Source organism: Numida meleagris, chromosome 2 (assembly GCF_002078875.1).
Source record: "Numida meleagris isolate 19003 breed g44 Domestic line chromosome 2, NumMel1.0, whole genome shotgun sequence".
Lineage (NCBI taxonomy): Eukaryota > Metazoa > Chordata > Aves > Galliformes > Numididae > Numida > Numida meleagris.
Genome location: NC_034410.1, coordinates 86819994 through 86846754, shown reverse-complemented (window position 1 = coordinate 86846754; position 26761 = coordinate 86819994). Strand labels below are relative to the sequence as shown.

At 42.5% G+C, this 26761-nt stretch overlaps 1 protein-coding gene across 1 annotated transcript in view; it reads right to left on the bottom strand.

The window, feature by feature from the left end:
* GABBR2 (gamma-aminobutyric acid type B receptor subunit 2) overlaps positions 9088–26761 on the bottom strand; it is a 465848-nt gene continuing 448174 nt past the window's right edge. The window contains exons 18-19 of the mRNA XM_021388070.1: positions 18379–18496; positions 9088–11529 (exon numbers count right to left, since the gene is read on the bottom strand). Coding sequence (XP_021243745.1) covers positions 11364–11529; positions 18379–18496 — 284 coding nt within the window. The 3' untranslated portion in view covers positions 9088–11363. The remainder of the gene's footprint in view (positions 11530–18378; positions 18497–26761) is intronic.

Below are 26761 nucleotides of genomic sequence, written 5' to 3'. Positions count from 1 at the left end.
CAAACTCTCTGTGAACATCGGCCCTTGGGGCCGTGCCCACTGCCCTGGGCAGCCCATTCCATGCCCACCGCCCTCTGGTGCAGTACCTTTCCCTAACCCCCAGCTGCCCCTCCCCTGACACAGCTCCACGCCGTCCCCTCGGGCCCTGTCTCTGTCCCCAGAGAGCAGAGCTCAGCGCTGCCCTTCCACTCCCTGTGAGGAGCTACAGCCGCCATTAGGCCTCCCATCAGCTCCTCTTCTGTTAGGTGAGTAAGTAGTGGAGGAAATACAGGAAAAAATGGTGGACGCTGAGGCAGAAACAAGAAAGTACTTTTCACTACTGTCAGCATTTTTAGTGAAGATTTCAGGGAGCGCTGAATCACTCAGTTTATGAAACTGAAGATACAGACTAGTTTACAGAGAGTATATCACACACTCCATGAACTGGCAGAGTGTGCTCTGTTGCTTTCTGGTGCCGATGCTAGGAGGATGGAGAAGAGCAGCAGACCCACGCTTTTCAGATTTAGGATGAAAGATCCATCACCGTTTCTTTGTTGCATTAGATCTCATGCAATTTCTGTGGGCTCAGAGAACACTTTTTAAACAAAATTTATCATCAGTGCAATTAGTTTCTTAGTCTAATCACAACACAAGAAAGGCATATGATTAATGCAGTTAAAATGACACTAACACATATAGTCCAAATTGCCTAATTATTGTTAATTTCTACACAGTTAAAATACTATGCACAGATTTTCTACAGTTTGCTCTGAAAATAAGGCCTCCTATTTGTTTCCATCTAAACTACAACAGATACAAAGAACACAATAATACTGTTTGATAGAGTACATTCTCACCCACAAAACAGTATCTTTCAACATAGTCACCACCATTAGCTATGTGTTTTCACCAGCAATGAACAAGAGCACGCGTGCTGCACTTGTAAAACTCTACACCAGTGGAGGTGATCCTCTGTTGCTGTTGCCACAGCTGAAACGCATCACCCACTGCCTCACTGTGCTCACATCCACTGTTTGGTCTCCATAAACATTCAGCAAGCATCGATGAATGTCAGTGCGTGCCAGTTCTTCTGTATGGAGGAATTCAGTGACACACCTTTGCTTCATTCACACTTCCATGTCATACGCCATTGTGTCAGACTGCCCCTCTGCTGCCATCTGTCGCGTAGCAACAAAATATAAAGGAATATTTGTAGGAAAGTTCAGCCTCTACTGCCGTAACACCAACATCTGCCTCTGACACTGTGGGCCAACATCACAAGATAGAAAGGCATTGCTTTTGGAGCAGCCTTCATTCAAGAGCATGCCTCTTTTTATGGAGCTATGCTCACTCTTTTTGAGCCCTCAGGGCCCTAAGGTCAGCAGCACCTTTAGAAGAAAGGGTTTGCAGTGACCCAGATTCTTCACCAGGAGGGCTTCTGTGCGGGGAGCAGACGCCCTTCCTCCAGTCTTACATTACCTGAGGCTTATCTTGCTGTGTTCCTGAACAGTCTCACCACTCTCTTGTATTGGTGAGCTAGCAAGTTATACAACTATCCTTTCATTTTTAGACCTTTGCCACATAGAGTTGAAGCTTGCTATTGCAGTACCAGCTTTAAAAGAGCAAGACAAAGCACTTGTTCCCAACTAGTTAGTGACGTCAGTAGTCATAATCAAACCGAGTTCACAGCTGCCCAAAACACAACCCAGTAAGTTCCAATATCAGTCATTGTACAGATAAGGCATGTAATGTAGCCCACAACTAGCAATAGCAACACTGCACCTCCTGGTTTATATCTTCAACAGATTTTGTTCTTGGGGATTCATGCCATTTCACCTGCCAAGGAAGTTCTCAGGCAGCAATCTAACAAACCATGAGGTGGCCAGATGTGTTTGGGGTTTGTGAAGAACAGTTTTGGCCACTAAAGAAACAAGTGCTGAAGGTGAATAGTCAAGAGAGAAGCAGAGGAGAATTCTTAGGGCTTGAAGCCAGAAACTCTTAGAAACAGGACTGAACTGAAAAACAGGAGGGAGCTAGGTAGGACAGGAAAGAATATTGTAATTTATGGGTAGCCAAATAACTGCCTGATGAGTGCAAAAGCAAGTTAGCAGAGTGTGGGATGCTTTTATGCAGAAAGGTTTGTCGCTGATGAAGAGCAGCTCTGCACACAGTGGCTGAGCCTGGAGTCATGCCAGGATGAAGGCATCTGAGATACAGAACTGTCTTCAGCAAGGGGGGATCCACGGCACTCTAAGCCAGTGATCTCTGTGTTAAATATAAAGCAAACTACGATGCACAGAGCAGTGTGTTGCATGATGTACCACAGACGTCAAAATAAATCTTTGCCAAATGCATAAACACATCCCTGAAAGGCATGTGATAGGTCACCCTCCTCGTCTCATGGAATTATGAGACCTTTCAGTGACGTACAGACAGAAAATTTCCCTGTCACTGACACAGGACCAGAACACCTGTCTTAGACAACCACTGTTTACATGGTGCTACTTAAAGCATCACATGTCAGTGAAGAAAATATGCAAGTATATTCCAAAGAGTGAGAGAAAGTACACAACAAATAACATCCCTTTGGCCAGGAATGTCCATTCAGCAAGGGGAGTCTGAAAGAAAACATGACCGCAGCATCTCACCATGGCAGCTATGCTAGGGAAGAAGGGAGCAAACTCACCTGGTGTAGCAGAGTCAAGTGAGATGGCAGAGTTAGAGGAAAGTACTTTTGAAATAATAAACTGGTGACGGGGATTAGCAAAGCTAAAGGATGACCTCAAGCTTTGGGGTGAGGATCGCTGATGATGATTATGATGATGTGATGAACTTCCCAGCCCAGAGGGAAGGTGATGCTTTCCAAAGGGTTAGGTCAAGGCTGGGATGGACTTTTGGATGGACTCGTGATCTCCATAAATCATTCATTTGTGAACTTCCACTATAAGCATTATGTTTGTACTGTAAAATAAAAATGCACAAAAAACCCAACTCCTTTCCTTAGTTTTAACTTGTGTAATTGCAAACCAGTATGCTGTAAACACTTTTCCCCTATAGGAATAGAAAAGGGAAAGAATAAGATGAGAAGTCATTATTCGCTTCACCAGTATAGTGCTAGCAATGTGATGTTAATATAATGAAGTTAATACAGCTTCTATATAGAATAGATTAAAAGAACTGAATATTAGTGAAAGCCTTACTCTGAAAGTAAGAGAAATTTATGAGAAATATCTTTTAATCATTTTGAATAAACCCTACTGAAGTAAATTGAGCAAGGTTGTCTAAATTCTGATATATTAATAAATGTTTTTACACATGCCAAGCTGAAGTAGGTCCTGATAAAAGAAGTGTCTTCCTGATCTCTTTCTGTATATGCAGCCAGAGCAGCAGAATGATCATCAAAGCCACTGGCAAAGTGCATAACCAGAGATTTACTTCTCAAAATTGCATTCGGTTACAAAACTTTGAGAGCCATGTGGAGGGGGCTTACTTTATGTAGAGCATCTTACTGCAGCATCAAAATGTGATGAACTAAATTAATACAAGGAATTCATTATTACTTGAAGTTTGCCTATGACAAAGCCTGGGACTGAGTTTTCTCTTTAGAATGTGGATTTTAATCTATGTTAATGTTCCCATCAGCAGGGTAAGTTAATGAGGCCCAAGCTCATTTTATTATCTTTTATCTGTCTGCAGCTCTGAGCTCCTACCCGCACGGCCTGGGATACGCACTTTGCATGTTGGATGAGGAAAGGCAGTTTGTATTCGAGCATTTGCACTGCACAGACGTAAGCGCTCTGTGGTTGGTGTTCTCCATATGGGAAAGTTCATTTTGTTTCTGTCTTGCTTGAAAACAAACAAACAATATATCAGCAACAAGACCATAAAAAATAGCAGCAAATAAGGGATATGAATAACTGATGCAAGCATGCCTGCTAGGTCTGCAACAGAGCTGGGTGTGCACTTTTTCTTTTTGGAAGACAATGAGTGGTTACTGACTGCTGACGTAGGCTGGGAAAAAATAGAAAGCTTATTTAAGGGAGGTTGTATTAAAATAGGCACTTTTTAATGCGTGAAGCTATTTTGGTCACATTTGGGTCTCCTGAGGAGAGTGCTTCTTCTGACTTCTCAAGTAAGGTCTGACAGCTTTCTCAGGATTTGAGCATATCAGATATTCAAACACTGGTAAAATCTACCCAAAAACAATGGAAGTGGGACATGGAGTTGAGCTGGTAAAATAGCTGAGAAGGGTAGGGGAAAACACAGGACAATTCATTCAAGCCTGGAAGTAGAGAGGAGGCAACAAAGCCACCCAGGGAAGTTGTGGAGTCACTATCCCTGGAGGTTTTCAGGAAAAGGATAGATGTGGCACTGAGTGACATGGTTGAGAGTGGTCACAGGCATGGGTTGATGATTGGACTAGATGATCTTGGTGGTCTTTCCAACCTTAATGTTTCTATGAGTCTTGCTGCCCTGGGATCACTGCTCCCCTCCAGTAACCTAACAAATAACCCAACCAAACTATGGTAGATATCTTCAGATTCAACAGTTTGCCATTCATAATGCTGGAATGAGGGCAGCAGCAATGTGCAGTGAGCAAATGACCCCAGCATGAGGAGCAACCTGTGCTGGCCACAGCATGGGGCAGCCCAAACCAACATCTCAGGGTAACCCAGCTCTGGCTTTGTTCCACAGCTGCGTAGTCAATTAAACCTGTCATAAATCCTTTTTTTTTTTTTTTTTTTTTTTTTAAATTTTTTAATTATTTTCATTGCCTTGGTAAAATACCTGTGAAAGTTTGGTAGCAAGTACTACTCTTATTTGTACACATGGATTATGCTGGAACAATTCCTGCTTTTTTTCCACTTTGCCGAGCTTCATTCTCACCATAAATTGCTTGTTTAAGTTCAAATGTCAGTTAATTCCTAGGTGTTTTAAACTAAAATAAAGGGGTAAATACAGAATATTAGCTGGGAAGTAGGGTAAAGTCTGAAAGGTCTTTGAAGAATGGGGGCACTTATTACAGAAATATTCATCAGAGCAATGGCAAGACAGCAGCTTTTCAGCTGTACACTTTCATTTTCAATTTGGAGTGTATATAATCTCAAAATGAAATTCTGTGACGGTCTCTGAAAACAGTAAAATACCCACGTGTAGGGAGATAATGAATTACTCCTTCTCCCCACACCCTGGCAGCCCAGTTAAACTGTTAAACAAAACATGCTTCTCTCTGTGTGTGTGTGTGCAAAAAACTCATTTCTGTCAAATTTTCATAACAACTGGTAATTTGAAAACTTCACATCCCTTCAGCCACCCAGCAATACTGAAAGCCCGTAAATAGCCCAGGATATCCTACCAGAAGGCCTACCCAGCCTACTAGAAGAAGAAGTTGAAATTTGGAGGGAGGTTCCTCCCATTTTAGTTGCTTGCAACACCAAGGCAGTTAGTGATGGCATTGGCTTCAGTTCTGACAATTTTAATAGCTTCTCGTGTACAGCTAGCTTTATAGGGTGACAGTGAATGTCTTCTGCTAGTGGTGCCTGTATCTGATGCTGACACTGATGTTCCTTCCTCCAAAGTGATTGCAGCTAACCCCCTTGTTCATTTGCATCTTTGTAAATGTCATGCCATATTCTTGTATGTAATTGTTGTTTTTACCACCCTCTTGCATCCATTTACCTTTCTTGGGGAGAAGCTGATCTATGGTCAGCAATTAGCTTTTCTGCAGCAGGTATTTAAGTGGCACCTTCATCTTCTGGTGCCCCTAACAGCATCATGGGCCCATGATCCTAGCACTGCTTTACCTCCTGATCTGCCCAAGACTTGATGTTCATCTCTGCCAGTTTGATTTGCAGTGCAGCAGAGCACTTTATGATTACAAAACCATGTACAGATTTCCTGCCAGCTCTTTTTCACGGTCTTTCATTTCTACTTCATGTTCCTTTTTTTCATAGGCCTGGCTACAAATGGGGGATGTTCAGCGGCTCAGGCTCATGTTTTTGCACTGTGTAGCAGAGTGGGACAGGGCCAAGGACTGTTATTGAACTGGGAATACTTTGCATATGCGTGTTCTTAGGATGGGTTTTGCATTTAGGATCTTGACAAAACCCCCAAGCAAAAATCATCATGACGGTGTCATTTGGGGTCCCTACACTGGACGTCATGGTGTTTTCCTGGCCATTAATACTGGGCTGCTTGCACTTGCTGAGTGTCCCACCAGCACTCTGCTGCAACATACATACTGTTTTCCAGTCAAACTGGCTTGCCAGAATGGGGAACTTCAAATCTGTGGGGTGGTTTGCTGCCACTAATAGTGGCAGTTTCCCTGAACAAGCAGTCCTCCCACACTGCTGACTGCAGCAGTAGGTTTGTGGGTGATGTGGTCACTGAAGTGGTTGCAGCTGCAGGTTGTAAATGTTGTCGATCCTTTTCTTGGCTTAAATTGCAGCCACTGCAAGAGGGTACAGGGCTCCTGCTGCATAAAGAAACAAGTGAAAGCCAATTAGGCTCTGAAGTCCAGTAATTTGTTTAAATGCATGTGTTATGCTTGGCTCTGATGAAGTCAGTCTTGGCCATCTTCTTGGGAGGGGTGAAGGACATGCTTAGGGTCTGGAGAGGTCCCTCTCTCCTTTCTTCTCTTTCCTACCCATTGGTCTTTCCATTCAGTTGGCCCATTTCAGCACCTCATTGCCAGGGGATAGAGTAAACTAGCTGCAGTTAGCAAAGCTAGTGGCTCAAAACATCTGGAGGTAAGAGAGGTTACTGATGTAGTTGTACTGGCACCCTGAATGCCTGTGCCAGCAACTCAACACAAGGCTCCAGCAGTCTTATCCCCATCTCTTCAAGTGCAGTTCTAGACCAGCAATGTCCTTTAGTAAGCGTAGAGCAGAGCTAAGTGTAGCAAAGCACCAGCGGGATCCCAATGGGCTCAAGAGGCAGAGTGCTCTTGGAATTGCATTTGTGAATAGTATTCATGAATATTAAAGTAATGGATATAAGTGCCATTCGCCATCTCAACTGATGGAAGAGGCAGTCAGTAAATATGAGAAATGAACTCAGAAAAAATCACGATATTTAAGGCACTGTAATAAACCTGTCAGTCTTATCAGAAAGCAAGAAGCAAATCTCAATTAAATAAGACAGTCACAGGGAGAGCAAGCCCACCAAGAGGCAGGCTTGGCCCATCCTGACTCCATGCTGATAGCAGCAGGGTACTGTGGAAGGGAGGGGACAGGTCCTCCAGCACCTAGGCAAGCCTGAGCAGAAAGGACCAGAAACACTAATCCAGTCTTGGGGAGAACAGTATGCCGTATTGGCCCTTGTGATAAACAAGCATGTTCTGAAAAGAGATTTGATTATAAAAACTTCAAGAGAAGGCGTTATGTGTTTTGAAAGAAAAACAGAAGAAGAGCCTTTCTTGCTCTTCCCTCATCATCCTCAGAGCCATTAATTATTTTTGAAAGTCGTTCTGCAAAATTGCTAATCTTTCGTGGATTCAATGGCACTGTTATGATTTTATGGAAAGTGCAGTTGCTGTAATTGTGGAAACTCAATGGTTTGAGTAAACTTAGTTCCTTGACATCTTCCTCTTATTTTCCTGACCTCTCAGAGCAACAGTTTATTTTGTTCTTGTTTCCTATAATTCCTGAGCACACAAAGTTGCTCACATCCTCCCACAATTTCTGGATGAATATAGGTTTCACAATAGAGTTGTTCTAGGCTTTTTTTTTTCTTTTTCTTTTTTGAATGAGCTTTGATGTATCTGTGCGAGTTTCTCCTGCCATCTGGTACTCTGATTTGAGATCCATGATCCATGCTGCTGGTTTCACACTCATATTTTCTCCTTAGCATGTGTTCTGCAGCACTCCTCAGTTGCATCAGAAATCTACAGGAAGCACATTTGTCATGGCTCTCAGTTCCCTCATACTTCTTGCATGTGTTGGTATGAGGGTTCTCCTGTTGAAAAACAAACAACTGAAATAAAATGCTCCTTCCTCCACTTTACTCAATGCACTATGTTCCCCACCCACCTCATGTGCTGCCATGCAGAAGAGATAGATTTAGGACTTAAAATCTGTGCAAAACTGGATGAAGAGGTTTAACGTTTACTTCAGGAATCATTTGGTGATGATTCTCATAGCCTTCTCATTCTCTGGAGCAGAGATCTTTGTACAAGGGTTGCTTCAAAAGTAATGCCATTTATTAGTTGGCCCACAACATCAAAGGCAGATGTTGGTGATATAGCAATAGAGGTTGAACCTTCCCACCAATATCCCATTACATTTTGGTACTGTGTGAAAGATGGCAGCAGAGGGGCAGTCTGACACAATGGTGTCTGACTTGGAAGTGTGTAGGAAGTAAAGGTGTGTTATTGGTTTCCTCCAGGTGGAAAAAATGGCACCCATTGACACTCATCGATGCTCACTAAATGTTATGGAGACCAAACAGTGGATGTGAGCACAGTGAGGCAGTGGGTGCTGCATTTCAGCTGTGGCAGCAGTGACAGTGAGCCACATCCACTGGTACAGATGTTTATGAATGCAACATACAGGCTGGTCAAAATACGTAGCTAATGTTGCTGATTGTGTTGAAAAATGGTGTTTTGTAGCTGAGAATTCGCTCTATCAAATAGTGCTGTTGTGCTCTTTGTACCTGTTGTCATTCCCATGGAAAATAACAGGAGGCATTATTTTCAGAGCAACCTACATATATAGCTAGAAGGTTGCCTCAGCTTCAATAACTTACCTGAAAAGTTCAATTTTTCCTCCTTCTCCTGAACTCACACTTTCAAAGTTGCAAGAGAGAATAGGAAGTAAATTTTTGGATTATATTTAATGCATGCTATTTTCCCATTTGAAAAAGGGCTTAGACTTCACTCCTGAACAACACCTTGATTGTGTTTCAGGATAGAAACACTTCCATCTGTTTTCTCTAGATGTGAACCCTTCAGCTACTTGGATTTGTACTTTGACTTTTATTACAATGTGGTGTTATAATAGGATTTGTCCTTCTCCAAGGAAGGCTTTTATGTACAGGTATATATACATATATATAAGCATATATAGAACAGTTCTGCTGTAGGGTGAGAGGACACTGAGTCCAAAAAGCTAGGTTTTCTATATTTTATTCATAAAAACAGATTTGCAACAATTTATTAAAAATTGATCTCATGCAGTATAAGGTTATACAAGAAATTCTTCATTTACATTTTATTCTGGCAGTTCCAGTCTAGTTTAAAGCATTTGTGCACTAACATCATTGGAAAATGCCATTGGGGCACAGCCTCTTCATAAATTTACAGTACATTTTTGCTGCAGTATAAAAGAACAGAAACATTAAATAGCTATATTCACTTGGTTGGTCTTGTTATCTGCAGTAAAGTAAAAAAAAATGTTATGGGAGAAACTACAGTATCATTGAGACAAAGAATGTACTGCATGGTTTAAACCTAATAAACGTCACACAGTCAGTATTCACGAAGTTACAGACACACACACACACTCACCTCCAATGGTCCGATACTTCTGATTTTTTTTTCCTGCTAAGTTGGAATAATATTTCTACAGAGATCTTTGTGTATACATTATATACAATATTGTATTTTTTTCTCTTTTTAAAAATTAACATTCCTTTTAAAATAAACCAGGCCCTGATGATATTAATAAAGCAAGAGAATACTGTCAACACACATTGAGTGACAACGTCAGTGTTTAGTGCTTAAACAGAGTAATGAGTTCTATTTTATCTGTGTTTATACTTACATGTTTTTGTTCTAAAAGCTACAGATATTTCCACAACCTCTCTTACCGTATGTGCCAAGTGAAACACTTTGTGATGCTCCTGATCGTAAGATTCGGATATATATTCATGTCGGTTTTGGCCACTATGAGGTGTGTTCTGTTTTCAATGGAGATTTATGCCAGCTCGTCAAAGCTGCAGTTAAGCCCCTCAGCTAATGGACCTTTTCAGCTGTGCTTTAGCCGTGGTTAATTTGTAAACCTTTGTAGAAACGTCATTCCCAAGGTCTGGCCTGAGGTGCACAGGCATTGGTCAAAGAGGACTGAGAGCCCAGCGGGTGCTTCGGGCATTTCCCCGCTGCTCCTAGCAAGCAGCCCTGGCAGGGAGATGCCACATTTCCAGTTCCTTGGAAAAAGAAGCTGCGTGTGGATCTCACCTGTGCCTGAAGGCTCGGCTCCAGGGCTGGTCCAGATGGTGCGCCACTATCGTTCCTCCTAATTACTTCTGTTCAGGGGATGCAGCTAAAAAGTGTAAAAACCACGGTTTTGAGTTGTTTTTAATTTTTTTTTTTTTTTTCCCCACAGTCCTTTTAAGATTCAACTAAAGTATTCTTCTACTGGTAAATTTGATCTGTCCTCCCTGTTGTCCGCTACGACTGTCACACGCGCAGGTACGAAGCAAACATAGTGTATAGCCACATCTACGTGCTCTGCAGGCATTGCCTGCAGCCACAAAGTGCTGTTCCCTAACCCCCCACCCCCAGTCCGCTAAATTATTTTAATTGTAATTATGTGCGACATCATTCAAACAAACTATGAAAAACAATCCATCCTGTGACATTAAGACTTAACTACTCAGCTGTCCTCAGCCCGAGGACTTTTCCAGGCAGTTTAGTACATTACGGTTGGTGGTGCTCACTCTGAAACCTCACTAAAACGAAGCTGCCGATGGTCAGCAGTCGCTGCCACCATCCCTGGAGAAGGGCAAAGTGCTGTGATTCCACCAGCAGCTCTCTTCTGTTGTAACTTCAGCCCCTGCTTGGGCTTCCTGTACTGCTGCTAGTTAGAGGTGACCCTGCAGTCTCAATGGCACCCGAGGAACCATTTCTCACATTCCTTCTTTCCTACTGAACAGCATCCCTGAAATGAAAACGAGCAAGACTAACCAGTGCAGAATGTTTCCAGCAATTTAACACAACTCTTGTAAAAATGAGTGTATCTATTTCAATAAATACGTTATAGCTCAATCGCTGTATTTTTCCTTACATGGATACAGTATAGAATTGCATGTTCTCAGCAGCCACGTAAAGCTCAGTGACATTTGAGTGTTTTTCCTAGAGTCTTTTTTGCAAGATTCGTATTTCCCAGCCTCCTTGTTGCTAGTAGAAATTCGGGAAGAAATGTTTTCAGTGACTTCTACGTGAAGAAATAAAAACTCCATGAATAAGGCTACAGATCAAGCTCCTCGCGTCGTCCTCCTTCGCCTTCCCACATGAGCTACCCTGGCACTCCTGTGGCGGTGGCCTCAGCAGTAGTTTCTCTGTGCTCAGAGCCAATGTCACGTGCTTGTAGCAGAGTTCTATGTCAGATGTTTAGTCCAGTCTTTGAGTACTTAAAAGCAGTTCAGGAAGCACTGATCTCCCCTTCCTACAGCCCAGAAACCATCACTCGGAAGGAGGGTGGCACGTGCCTGTGCCGAGGGCTGGCGCTGGGGCTTACGCAGGGGCTGGCACAGCTCGCGTCAACGCCTCCTATGGAGGGCAGGTAGGCGTGGTGCAGGATGGGCAGCTGCAAGGACAGCCGACGCTGTATGCTGGGAGAGACAGGGGAAGAGAAGTGTTAGCCAAGAGAAAATCAGAGAATCACGAAGGTTGGAAAAGACCATTGCAATCATCCAGTCCAACCGTCAGCCCGTTCTCATCGTGCCCATTAGCCGTGTCCCTCAGTGCCACATCTACACGTTTTTTGAACACCTCCAGGGAGGTGACTCCACCACCTCCCTGGGCAGCCTGTGCCAGTGCGTCACCGCTCTTTTGGAGGAGAAATTCTCCCTAATATCCAACCTGAAACTTCCCTGGTGCAATGTGAGGCAATTCCCTCTCATTCTATCGCTATTAGCTGGGAGAAGAGGCTGACCCTCACCTCACTACCGCCTCCTCTCAGGCAGTTGTAGAGAGTGATAAGGTCTCCCCTGAGCTTCCCCTTCTCCAGAGTGCCCTTTATTGTGCGCTTGAAATGTTTGCAGGTTGCTGCAAGGATATTTCCTGCTGCTGAGATAGAGAGGGTTAATGCCAGGAGTGTCGTGCTTGCATCTGTTGAGTGATGCCACCACCACATTATTTCCCTCAGGAATCTTTCTGACAAGCTAAACATGACACAAGAATTTAATGGTGCCTTCTCAGCATCCGCAGTCTTCTGAAATTCCCGGGCACTTTCAGATTAATTGTTAGACTGCTGATACTGGAAAAAGGGGAAAGCCTTAGACTGCAAGGAGGGCATATGGCTTAGCCATCCCCGCTCCTTGCAAAGTGATCTATTGCACGCACAGCGCTGGCTAACTGCACAGCCACGCACGAGGTCACAGATGGAGCTTTAAGCCCTGCATCACTTAGCACAGGGATGTCAGAATTAAAGATGGCATTTTTGCAGCTCCAGCTAAGGCAAACACAGGTGCACAGAGGGAGCGAGTTCAGACTGCTGGGTTGTTCCAAGTGGTTTGTCTGTGCAGTTTAGGTCTGCGCTTTTGAGGTGCTGGTTGCTCTCATGTTCCCACACAGTGCTGTGGGGCCGCAAAGTAAGAGCTGGAAAAGCAGCCTGTTCCACCACCTACAGTGAAATTCAGCATTTAAGAATCCAATTTTCCTAGAAGATTGACGTCATCATAACTGTTAGGGTGTTTTTTTTTTTTAAGGGGGCACTAAGCCATGATCGCAGCCAGCCCAGCCAACACCCTTCTGTGCAGAGGACAGGGCCACAACAAGGCTCTGCTCCCACCATGCTCTGGGTATACTGACACCTCCCATAGAACCAAAGCCCAGTTGAGGTTTGTCAATGCAAGAGATGGTTTTGTTCATTGAGATAGTATCATACCAGCATTGTTTCTGCATTTGGAGGCATTTGCTCTTGAAACAAGGGAGGAATTTTCTTTGTGAAGAGAAGACAGCTGTCAAAGTGACAGAGTCAAATTGAAGGTCAGATTTATAATTCTGGAAGAAAAATGCCCATACAAGGCATGGAATCAGTTCAACAGTTTTAAATACGTATTTCCCTGTAAACTGCCATAATTACTGTACAGGCAGACGCTTATGAGAAGTATAAGTTTGGAAGCTTGCCTTTGGACAACCTGTCTGATTCAAATGCTTCCTTTCTTTTTGCCTTCTGTAAGGAACTGGAGGCAGCTACCACAGCATCCCCTGCACTGCTCAGGGACCAACCAGTAAAGCTATCCAATTCAGACAGAAAGAGATGTAATGATATTTCTTTTTAAGCCTTTTCACTACAGTACTAGGGCTTGTTATGTACAGAAATGCAGAAGTGGCTACAGTCTGCCTGGCCAGGAAATTCTTCCTCAGGATCTTTTCCTCCGCAAACTCTCTTTAAAAGTTTAGAGCAATCTCTTTAAAAGTTTAGAGTAACCCCCAGTGATTGTACTGCTGGCCATGCATCTTTGGGATAAACCAAAATCCACTCACTGTTAGTTTGCCATTGTTCCCAACTCTTTTTGGTGGTATCAATGAACTCAGGCTGTTCCCAAGGAGTGAAGAAGGGGTACAGCTTGCTGCTGCCGTGCACTGAATCCTTATTAACCCACGGCTGCAGATTGTAATTCTGCTTCTCATTGCAGGGTCAGGCACGGAATTGCCCATGCTTATTTTCCCACCGGTGGAAACGCGTACTTTGTTCGGCTGCTACAGACTTTTCATTGAAGAGCTTTTTAAAGCCATTCCAAGAGAATCTAGTTGCATAATTATCAAGTGAATGGTTTTCTTCCACCCATTTAAGTGTTAGCCATAGCATGGACAAAGCATGTTTATTTGGCTGTGCACACGGTGGCTGCAGTGGGTGGCAAATTTTGCTTTAACTGTACTTAGTGTTTACTTTCACTTGAAAACTTGGTTCCTGGAATTTAGGCAGAGGAGGGTAGCCTAGAGACTGGAACACAATTAAGAACTTAGGCAAGACTCTTGGGTAGAGATACATAATAATAAATACCCAACAAACAAAAGTAACAAACAAACAAACAAACAAAAAGTGCTATTTTCTCCTCAAGTGAAAGTAAATCTTTAACCTTGCCTCACTCTTCATGTTTTCTTTCTTTTCCCCAATATTGATACTTTCCCTCCTCCTCCATGCTGTCACATTTTGTCACTGCTTTCAAAATGGCACGCACTTTGTTTCAGATTGGCTGTACAGCACAGATATGTCAGAGCGTATGGTTAGGTAGATGGGGACAGGAATGGTGAGTACTGGTGGCTTCCTAAAATCACTGCAGGAGACTGAAAGCAAAGGTGGTTCCACATACAGGGCAATTGCTCATCAGGGTGTTAGAACAGCACACATCCCCAGCTGTATACAGAACCATCATTTATTAGGAATAAATAGATTTGAGCAAAAGCTTGCCTGCCAGTGCACATAGGAGCACAATGCAGTGCAGATTATAGAATCACAGAATCATTTGAGTTGGAAGGGACCCTTAAAAGTCATCTAGTTCAACTCCCCTGCAATGCACAGGGACACCTACAGCTACATCAGCTTGCTCATAGACCACTCCAGCCTGACCTTGAGTGTCTCCAGGGACGGGGCTTCCACCACCTCTCTGGGCAAGCAGATGGGAATGCTGTGCATGATGCTGCAAAGGCAGCAGCAGCAGATGAAAAATCTTTTGGTTCTGCTATACAAAACCACTGAAGGGATCTATTTGGTAAGAGAGCCGCAGCCAAACCTCTTAAGATCTGTGGGAATGTGTAAACTGTCTAAGTGCTGAGATCATTTCAAACAATTCTCCAGCCCATTAATGTTGATTTCTTTGCAACTGCTGGGAAGCTGGAGAACTTCTGAAGTTCTACAGTAAAGCAAGATACTGTATTAGCAAGTAAACTAACCAGTCTCAATCCTCTGTATTTTTACAACAGATTTGAGCAGGGTAGGATCATATGAAGTACCATCAACAGAGAAACTTCACAAAGGAGACACTTTCATGCCAAGGCATATGGCTGTAATGCAATAATCCAGTCACAATCAACATTTTTAATAAGAATTTTTGGTTACTAACATTGATATAACTGGCCCCAAGAGGATATCTGACTGTCTTTTAAATGCTGATAAAAGCAGAACTTCAGCTCAAAAATATCAGAGTACCTCTCCTATGAAGATAGGCTGAGGGAGCTGTGCCTGGAGATGAGAAGGCTCCGGAGAGACCTTCCAGTACTTAAAGGGAGCTTATAAACAGGAGGGAAATCAACTTTTTACATAGGTAGATAGTACAGGACAAGCGGGAATGGTTTTACTGAAAAAGGAGAGATTGAGATTGGATGTCAGGGGAAATTTTTCTCAGAGGGAGTGGTGGGGGCTGGAAGGGGCTGGAAGATGTTGCCCAGAGAAGTTGCGGATGGATGGCCCATTCAAGGTCAGGTTGGATGGGGTCCTGGGCAGTCTGATCTGGTGCCTGATTTAGTGGGTGGCAACCCTGCCCATGGCAGGGGAGTTGGAATAGGATGATCTTTGAGGTCCCTTCCAACCTAAGCCATTCTATGATTCTGTTATATGGGTTACACAGTGACTAGCTGCTTTGGAGGTTACAAAAATGAGCATATATAGGAAACAGTCTACCAAAGTGGCAGCTTTTAGTGGGATCTGGCAGAAATCTATAATTTTTACTCTGTGCCAAAAAATAATAATTTTTTTTTTTTTTTTTTTTTGTGGAGGGGGAGGCTATGAAGAATTTACACATATGCAGGTAAATTATTATTTTAATGTCCTCCTTTCTTAGGTTTGTGGCAAAAAGGAAATAATTTTCTCAGTAATAACCTCCAGATCTGTTCCTAAGTATGAAATAGATTTAACTAAAGTTGCAGGCTATGTAACTACCTCTCTGTCACATACCCTGTGTACACAGGGAAATGAAAAAGCACAAACTATAGCTTATCTTCAGCACTTTTTTTTTTTTTTAAAGAAAAATAATATATTTAATAAACCTGGAAGGCCAAAAATACTGCCATACAAGTTGGAAAAAGAGCATGTAAGAATAAGGATGTTCTTTAAAAGCATAAAGTTTGGAAAGAGATGAAGAAATGAGATGATAAAACCCTGGCCCTGAAGATTTCTATGCTTCACTTGGGTGGGTCCATTGAGCCTGAGCTCTACAGCTTGAGTAAACCAAATTGCTAATGCATCCTCAGGGAAGACCCTGACCCTTGGACCTGGCACAGGCACAGCTGTGCAAGTGCTGAACGGCGCTGCTCTGATTTAGCAGGACTTCACTAATTGCTTTCCAGAAATGTCAGTGACTGCTCAGATTTGTGCTGACCTGTTTCTTAAGACCTTTAGGAAATCTCAGTCTTCTCATCAGTCATTGCTAGCCTAGAGGAACTTCTGTCTTCACCAAGAGGCAAAAGGTCTTTTTTTTTTTAAAAAAAAAATCTGTATCAGGAGAACTATTCCAAGTATTAGAATTTTTCTTAGTATCTCTTTTAAGTCACATGTAGATGAGTGCATTCATCTATTCACACTACATTATTTTTTACAAATGGTGCTGGAAAAAGATGCACATCTAATAGCTATGCATTAGGGCACTCTGCTGACCTCCTGAAGTCTCAAGAGCTTGATCAGTGAGGGCTCTGTGTTTGTGAAATAACAAGATATTTTAGCTAATGGACGCTTTTGTGTGTGCGTGTGCACATTTGTGTGAAGGTTAGCTTCTCTACAGCTTTGGGTTGTTTACTGTTGTGCAGTACCAGACCAGAGTTAGAACCCCATGTGTTTTCTTGGACCAGGTAATACAAGGCAATAACGGCTATCAGAAATCAGGTTTGCTGACACTGATGTAGCACATGACTCAGACTGGTAATTTCTTTAATTTATTCTGTTTAACAAGCTTTTAAGTTGCCCAGGTACCAAACAGGAGCCTGACAGCTCTCAGCTCAGATAATGTGCTGCCAATGTAACGAGGCTACCTTAGGGAAAGGGCTTATTCTTGGTCCAAACAGGCATGGTGCTTCCCTTATCTTTGTCCTGCAGCAAGACCTGTTGAGGTGTTAGAGAATCATATGAAATCGTATCATGGAATCATAGAATAGGTTGGATTGGAAGGGACCTTAAAGATCACTGAGCTCCAGCCTCCTGCCGTGGGCAGGGCTGCCCCCCACCACATCCGGCTGCCCAGGTCCCCTTCCAACCTGACCAGGGATGGGGCACGCACAGCTTCTCTGGGCAACGTGTGCCAGGGCCTCACCAACCTCTGGGTAAATAATTTATTCCAAATATCTAACATAAGTTTTTCTTCTAGTTTAAACCATTCCCCCTGATCCTATCACTATCAGACTGTATAAAAAGTCTGTGCCCTTCCTTCTTATAAGGCTCCCTTCAAGTACTGGATGGACACAATCATAGAATCATAGATGTCTCCCTGGAGCCTTCTGTTCTCCAGTCTAAAAAAGCCTAATTCTCTCAATAGGATTAGTGCTCCAGCCCTCTGATCATCTTCACTGCCCTCCTCTGGGCCCAATCCAACTGCTCCACATCCTTCGTGTGCTGGGGGCCCCAGACCTGGATGCAGTACTCCAGATGGGACCTTACAAAGGCAGAGTAGAGGGGGACAATCACCTCCCTCTCCCTGCTGGCCACCCCTCTTTTGATGCAGAGGGTAGTATATGAATTTATTATATAGGTTTCTGGAAAGCAAAGCTGATACTTTAGGACTCTCTCTCCTCTATGACTCTAACTGGTGCTTTGTGCCATACTCTGATTCCAGATACACCATTGTTTCTAATGAAAAGCTTTCCATGCCCCAGTCAGCTTCAGCTGCTATGGTAACACTGAAAAGCTCAAAGACTGTTTTTATTTCTCAGTTAGCTTAAGACCAGAACAACAAACAAAAGACTGTGCACACCATGAACCACTCTTGCTTCCGTGTGGAAAGACCCGCACTGACAATAGTCATAACGTGGGTGTTTACATGTGTTCATCCTCATCTCTCCTGTATGCTGGTGGTTAGACCTCACACTATGGGTGTTTCTGACAAGAGAAAAAAGTACATTAGTGTGTTTTGATGCACTGAAGGACCTAGTGACCCTAACATCCTTTGAATTCGGTGGGGATGGTGAGCTGGATGCAAGGAGGCATCACAGGACAACAATTCTGCCCACTGGTTCTTCAGAAGGTTGCCATTCACAACTCCTGTGCTGATGTATCAGCTGCGCCTGTAGGTGGGGCTGGCTGGAAACGTTTTCAGTGAAGCTCTTTCCATAAAAACACTTGAAAGAGAGAGATGGCTTTTGATGCAATGCAATCATTTTAATTAGTATTTTATCAGTCGAGTGGGTGATGTCCATGATGGAATTTACGTTTCAAACACTTCAAAAAGCATGTGCACACAAGCACATGTATACATGAGAGAGTGCAGAGTGCCTCTTTCTCTACCAGTACATAATGGCTTGCTACTTACTGTTCTGGAGAGTTGATGTCTTCTATAGGATCTTTGCTTGTTCTGGAAGGGTCTGATGTACTCCATTGTGCTGGTGGATTTTGATCAAGATGATTTTTCAAGATTGCTTTCTCGCCATCTAGATGGACAACACATTCAATTTTATTTTATGGTAGCCAAGTGACCTTTGTAAAATTGGTTCATTATAAAGTTTCCCAGATGTACATTGTGCCACAAAATAAACTTGTTCTGCCTATATTGCAATATATGCTCAGGTTTCCCTGTGAGTTTTCGATACTCTTAACTTTGGAAATGTGTTCTTTATGGGAACTATCACAATGAAACAAAAAGCAAAAAAATTCTCTTTTGTTCTTCTTTGCTTTCTACCTCCCTTTCTCTCTTAAATATTTTATTTCCTGCCTCTATGTAGCCCTATCATGCTCCTTCCCCTTTCTGTGAAAAAATATAACAGCTGCATCATCATATTGTCTTTCATTCAAATATTGTTACCTTTCTATATTAAAAAAAACCCTTGTTTAAATATTTACCCAGAAAAACTGTAATTTCATCAGTTTATGAAACCCTGGTATGGTTGATATCGCATAAGCAATTAAGTGCTGTCATTCAACTATCTGCTATCTGCTATGATTTAGCACAGAAAAATCATTCATATCAGCTGCACTGGCCGATAGGTTGTCTGCAGGAAGGACAGCTAATGATTTCATTAAGCTTTCTTCTGCAGTCCTTTTTTTGCTGCATAGTGGTAACACAGAAGATCATCATTTTCCCTGCAGGTAGCATCACTTAATTCCCACGAGCGTCCCAGGAGGCCAGGGCTCGCTGTGCTGAGGTCTGTGGCATATATCCATCCCTCTGCAAGAGGGGAAGAACACAGCCATTTAAAGAAGGCTGTCTTAACTGGAGATCCCTTCTGTTCCTGCCTGCTTTTCCAATGTTTCCTGCTGTGTTAAGCCAAGGAAAGTCACAAGGACAACATCTGAGTAATGAGGACAGTGCAGAGTTTTCATAAATAATTACAGAGCTGCTCCAAATCCATCACAGGCAGTTGTTTGCTTCGCATACAGGAGCAGTGGTTGCTGCAGGCCTTAAGGCAGCATGGAGGAGGACTCAGAGGTAGACACTAGAAAACAGCTCTGGAGGATTTGAATGCAAAAATGGGCATGAGAGGGAAAAGTAGGAAAATACATGAAAAAAAACAAAAATAGCATGAAAAGCGGCATTTCTGCTCTACTAACACCAAGAAACCCCAGAAAACAGGGCATCTACCACCTCTCTGGGCAAACTGTCTTATGAAGCACTGGGATGAGTTGTCCAGAGAGGTGGTGGATGCCCCATCCCTGGAGACACTCCAGGACAGGCTGGACAGGACTCTGAGCAACCTGATGTAGCTGTAGGTGTTCCTGTTCATCGCAGAGGAGTTGGACTAGGTGGCCTTTAAGGGTCCCTTCCAACTGAAATGATTCTCTGATAAAATTCAGATCCCATTACACTGCCAATGAACTTGGTAAGGTTCTCCAGTATGTATAACTACCCTCCCAGTGAGGTATTGTTGCCATTATTTTGTAGGATTCATCTTCTGCTGAGCAAATCCAAAAGGCAACTTGGAAAAAGTGAATAGGCGAGGATGCAAAAATGTACAACTCAGAAGAGCAAAAAGAAGATTCCTCACTTAACGTTGCATGGAAGGAAAGGGGCTGGATGAGAAAGGAGACAACCAGGGCACACAAAGCTGCTTCTGTTAAATCAACAAAATGTCAGGAAAAGAGCTAAGGGATTTGTGTGTAGCGAGAAGGGAGGTGCTTCAAGAGGAGATGTGACAGGATTCAGTGATGTGAAGGGAGGACAACAAGGACTCAAATCTGACAGTGGCTAAGATAAGAAGAAGTGAAACCTATCATCTCAGGACAGCCTGAAGTTTGCTGGTGTGGCACTTGCTGTCACAAGAGCTCAGTTTTTGTTTTCCATATATCACATTTCTATGTATATCGAGCTTGACATTTGCATAAGAGCCTTGTGATGTCTATAAACAGACAACTAGAAAAAACCTCTTATTTCTGTGATTAAAAACAATGTCCAATGCTGAGCTGATCTAAGCTGACAATGAAAAATGCTGACTAGATGACAAAGACCAAAGTTAAAATTCAAATAATCCCTGTAATTAGGGATGGAAAAGGCCTATTATTTAACAGTTCCAGAGCCCCAAGTTTTTCGGCCAAGACAAATAACTTGCAAAGCCACTGAAGATACAACTCTTCACCAAATGACTGGAATATGCAAGTGCCAGACTTTGGGAGTACATGATTCCAGGGATTAATTTGTGTTGTATGCCCTGGAGGGATTTATTATACTTTCAGTTGCGCTGAGAGAGAGACGGAGGTGGGCACTATCAAAAAGGTGGGGATTCTAGTTTAAAGTAGAGCAGAAATCAAATATTCTATGCCTACTCGTCCTTTACACCAACTGTCTATACATCACTCTGTGTGTTATTCTTAATAAACCCTTTTCTACCACTCTTGCAGATGACTCTCCTTTAATACACTGTGCGTATTTCTGTACATAGACAAGTTTTAATATATCGGGTTAAAGAATACAGGCAGAATCCATAGACTGCCACAATATTAAGACTTAATTTTTTATTTGTCTTTTCAAAATACAAAACAGTTGTATAATTCCTACTAGTTGTCTAGAGCTTTGAGCTATTCAGAAGAGGAGCTGTTAGATTTTTATTCTGCAGCTATGGAAACTAGAATGTCTTTTTTTTTTTCCACCCTCTTCCTTTTTTTTTTTTTCCTCCATTTACCTTTCATGTCAATAATGAAGATCAAGATTCTCACTTAGTAATATGCTTCCAGGAGCTGGAGCTGAAAGAAAAACCACTATCTATCACCACATGCACTTAAACAACTTAAGGATGGAGGAAACTGATTTTGTATAGATGAACAACTGAAAGAAAATGAATTAAAGGTAATGGCAAACATTTGACTCTCCTGATTTCTCTGAAGTTTAGCACTGCTGTTAGTGCTTCCCCATCTTCTCTTCCTCTGTTCATTAAGCATGCCACTTGAAAAATGCCCTTCATTCTCAGGGTACTGTCTTCCATTGCAGATGCTACTGAATATGTTGCACTGAGATGATCTAAATGCTTTCAAAATTGAATTTACATTAGCCAGAAGCAGTTTCTAAGTAATTTTCACCTTCTTAGACCTCAAACAGGAACTCAGAAGTCTGAATAAGTGATGTCTGAGCACTTTCCATTCAAAAAACCACAGGGAAAAAAAGACAAATAGATTTCAAGTGCTTCACACAGCACTCAATGATTGGTTCATTAGAAAACAAAACCTGCTACCCAGCTGTCAGCGAGAGCCAGGAGGCTTTAGCTTGGGACCTTTCCCCACCTACATCAGAGAAATGACTTCCAACTGCCAAACTCTTAGCTGCAGGAACACATCCCATTGCTGCTCTGCAGAGGCTCAAAGGGCTCACTACTGCCAGCTGCTTACCAGAAGTGACTCCCTCCTCAGCCATGCCATCCTGATAATCACCCCACAGCCTGGTTCCCTCAACCTTACCTGTAATGGTTTCATGAAATCACAGAATGGCTTGGGTTAGAAAGGACCTCAAAGCCCACCCAGCCCCAGCCCCTGCCGCAGGCAGGGCTGCCCCCCCCACCAGCTCAGGCTGCCCAGGGCCCCATCCAACCTGGCCTTGAGCACCTCCAGGGATGGGGCACCCACAGCTTCTCTGGGCAGCCTGTGCCAGCACCTCACCACCCTCTGAGTAAAGAATTTCTTCCTAACTTCTAGCCTAAATCTCCCCTCTTGTAATTTAAAGCTGAATGGTTTGCAGCACTCAGGAAGTCTAGGTCATGACTTCTCATAGTTACATTAGGAATTTTTTTTTAAATGACAGCCAAGAGGATTCTTTTCTGATTTATACTACTGTGAATCACAAGAAACTCCCTTTACTACTGATTCATTTCTGTGCAAGGAAAAGCAGAAACTGAACATCCGGCAGATTGGTCTCCCCATTGAAATAGAAACAGCCTCTAATTTTGGGATTGAAATCCATTTGCTAGGCTTCATGGAAACTGGTATCTCAGTCTATATATAAGGAAATAAAGAACTATACCTTTTCTTAAAAAAACCCAACACATTCCTTAAAGCCTTGTGCATCAGTTTTTGAAAAGCCTTCCTTTGAATCTGGGGTTTCAATCTCAAGCTTAATGCTTGAATAAAATCAGCTTCATAGGAGTAATGTTTTTCCCTCTACCACAGATGAACTTTGTTTTGCTTTGCATTTGCTAGCAACACTCCTTTGAAATCTGTTTTCCTTTGAGCTACTTTTGCTTGGGGAGAAACTAAGAAACACCAGAGTGAGGTAACAACTGACAGTACGTAGGCACAGCTGACAAGCCAATGAATGCTCCCAGTCCATTTACAGCAATGAGTAAAAACAATTCTCTGGGTCCAAACAGAAAAGACTTCCTGAGCAAGCTGGGGTGCCTGCAGTGAGAGAACTTGCATGAGTAGGGACTACTGCATGGCTGCACTCTGCTTCTTTCTGTACTTCCCGTAGTAGGGTTGTCATTCATTAATTTTTGCAATACACTGGTCTGAAACACATTGGCAAAAGTTGCAATAAATGGAGATTTGACTGGAGGATATTTTATCAGTTTGACTTTATGAGAAACTTTCACTATATATGAATCATTCATGTAGAAATAATTTTGTTTAAAGAAATGTCAGATGGAAGTCAAATAGAATATGATTGTAGGATTCTAAGGGTAACAAAATTAGCCAACCCAAAAAAACATGCAGTATCTTACCACTGCATTTTTCTTACAGAATCAAATTTAATCCTGATGTGCCTGCACTTTCCACTTACTTATAGCTATCAGAGAACAGAATTTGTCCATTGGAAAGGAGAAATGAAGAAAAGTTCAGGAACTGATGAAAATGGGTAGAAAAGCTAAAAAGAACCTCTTACAGTGGTTTCTTCCATTAATTTACTGACAACACCTGCTGTAAGTGTTGTGAAAAGCTATTCTTAAAACCACATGGTCAAGCTCTCTGTTATGGCATAGAGGGGCTCTGGAAACATAGTGGCTGGTGCCCTGTGCTGCAACATCTGCAGGGAAAACCCCAGGAAACACAGCCCAGGTTGCTCTGGCTCTGAAGAGGCTCCAGGCGTAAATGTGGAATATTCTTTCTTATGCTATCTGGAGTATGCTAATTTATGGTACCGCAGCTAGGGAGCTGTGGTAAAAGCCTCAGTGTTCTAGCTTATGGCAACTTCTAGGGGGCTGTGGTTAAAACCTCAGTAACTTGTATCTGTGCAGTAGCTCTTACGGTAGAAATAACTTCAGCCTTCCTAGGACAGACCTTTCTTATGATGCTTGAACTCTGGCAGCCTGGGGCTGTGCCCATTGCCCTGGGGATCCTGTTTCATGCCCACTGCCCTCTGGTGAAGAACCTTTTCCTAATGCCCAACCTGACCCTCCCCTAACACAGCTCCGTGCAGCTCCATCGGGCCCTGTTGCTGTGAAGGTCAGGGAATACCCCATACGAACAATTTATATGCAACTGGGGAAGCCATCTGAGGTCACGTTCCACGGAGCATGCTGAGAATTGCCTGACTGCATGAAGCTAATACAGCCAAAGATAAAAGCCTGCATTAAAAAAGAAAACAAAACAAAATAAAAAGCGATCAAGCCATAAACTACAATCCACATTTTCTTAATTGCTTTTCTTATATGGCCAGTTGCTATAGATATCTTGGGAACATTATGGGTTTGTGAATAAGAGATGAGCATCCTAGATAATCTCTCTTTGTAAGGAGACCTATTGAATTAAAATGTGCTGTAAAGAAAGAGCCCCCATGCCAGCAAAGAGTGGGCTACACTAGGAGCTATTACTAGCAACAGCTAACCAGGGTCCCCAAAGTTATGATTCTTTGCCTGAGATCAGGCAGTTATAGGAGTGCACATCTGGATCTGTATGCTCTGGTTAAAGTCATGCAGTGTTTGGCTTCTAAGTCCCTATTTGAGGTAAATGGCAGGGGTGGGGAAGGATGGGAAGAATCAGATGACCTCCTTTGGCACTCAGCTATAGGCTGGGAGTTTTGACTCTGGGCAATTTTTACAGATCAGAAATCTACTGAAGTGTGCTATGACATTAAAGTTTCATTAGGACTTGTTAGAGATGCATTGCATAAATCCTGTGTTATTATCTGTCCTCTGAAGTGCAGTGCTCTGGGTTTGTGTAAGCAATAGCGATAGGGATATGCTGCATCGCATGCTCTATGTGAACTCTTTCAGAACAGCAAGGAGTTTCGCAAGGAGAATTGACACAGAATTCAGCCATGTCCACCAGAGCAGTGGCAAATGATCTGCTACAATCTTTAGTTCTAAGTCAGTTACCTTCAGCTGTTACCTTCAGCATCTCTCTTCACTGCACTACTACCTCTCTCTCAGCTCACACTTTTTACAAGGTCCAAGCTAGGCAAGAACGTTGTCATCACCTCAAAAGCCGCTCTGGATGGGCTTTCCCAGTTGCAGGTGGAGGTGATACACATGGCCCCTTCTAGGTCACAATAATAAAATATTAACATCTCCTGAACCGTGGAGATATACCATCAGGGATGCATAATTTCAAGGTTCCGTATTTTCATTTATGGAAAGCAATATGAAATGAATGGCTACAGAAAACATAGTTATGTCAGACAGAGTTAGCTTTCCCATAGCTGTAAGGGCCAGAATTTCTTTAAGTAACATTTAAGCGATGTCTGTATGCATCTGCACAGAAGCAGTGGTGACTCAGCGGCATGAATACTCCGAAGCCTTATTATTTTGATTGCAATGGCAAATTTAAATTAAGTACATAGGTTGACTATTGAGAAATGATGCAGTGAGAGAAATACAGAGGAGACTCAGATATAGTGAGGGAAGGGAAATATGCAAAAAAAAAAACAAAAAGCAGAAGGCACAGAAATGGAGGGGAAAAAGAGTCTAGAGAGAGTTGTTTAATGTGGTGACTCAAAGCTTGGAAGTTTGAATATTAGAGTACTGTGTAATACTCATATTTGGGGCATTTGCCCTCGAGTGTGGGACTAAGCTTTGGAAACTGCTGGAAACTGAGATGCAGGTCTTCCTCATCCCCCACATCAGTGCTCTAACATACTCAATACAAACATGGCCAAGGAAAACCATTGTTCTTTCCCTTCCCCTCCTTGAGCTTCATGCAGTAGGTCTCTTCAGAAAACTGTGTCCAGCAACTACAGTATGCAGGAGAATATCTATCCTGCAAATCCCAATAGTACGTCATTCCAAGCTACTCAGTACATTAAGGCTCAGTACATAAAGGTGTTCTTAAATATGTACCCAGAAGTTAAGGTACCAAACAGGGGTAAACTTGGGAATGCAGACAATCTTGGATGCTGGTACTTAAAGCAGCAGTAAACATCATTGTTTTCTGTAGATATAGTCACACGTACGTGCATAAAGGTTATATTTTCTCCTTGATTTCTTTGCCAGCATCGTACTGCTAATGGAGCGCAACCTGCTGTGGGAAGCATCCAGTCCTAAATTTATATCCAACGTATCTCTTGAGAATCATTTTTGTCTCTCATATCCAAACTTAGATGGCCAGTTGGCACAATGTAATGTATCTTTTCTGCTTGAAATATTATTCATGATTTATCATTTTTCCCGGAGCATCTGACATGAGTGGAACATTCTATGTGTTCCTTTTGAACACTTGGTAAAGCTGCCTCATCCCACTCACTGATGTTAGTTCTTGTTGCTGATCTCAGGCCAATAATCACACGCCTCCAGCAGCTATTTACGTTTTCCTTTTCCTCCTTTCCCCCCCTTCTGTTTTTTAATTTTAAAAAGGACACTGGGAACTCTGTAGAGCTCTTCCTTTTTTTTTTTTTTTTTTTTTTTTGCGAGAAGTTACACAACCAAATACATACCCAGGCTAAAACAAAGAACCCCATGAGCAGGTAACCTTTTCCAACTACACTTTCAGTATACTTCAAAAACACACACGAAGCATTGCTGTTGTTCTAAAATAATTATTCAAGGACTATATTCACAGGAGTAGCTTTAGTTTCACTTAACCAATAGGAAACCTGAGCATAGCTTTGCAACTGTACGACCTCCCAATACAGGGCAATCAGTTTCCTCATCTAATATAATAATATCCAGCTGTAAAAAGTTATTTGCCAAAATTCACAAAGTAGATCAATTCTACAGTCAGAAATGGAAACTGGGTGTCCTGACTTCCACGTTATTGCACTATACACCAGATCTTATTGCTTCCCAAAAGTGAAATAGCTTTAATGGAAGCAATTCTTTCACATATATTTCTTTGGGGACCTATGC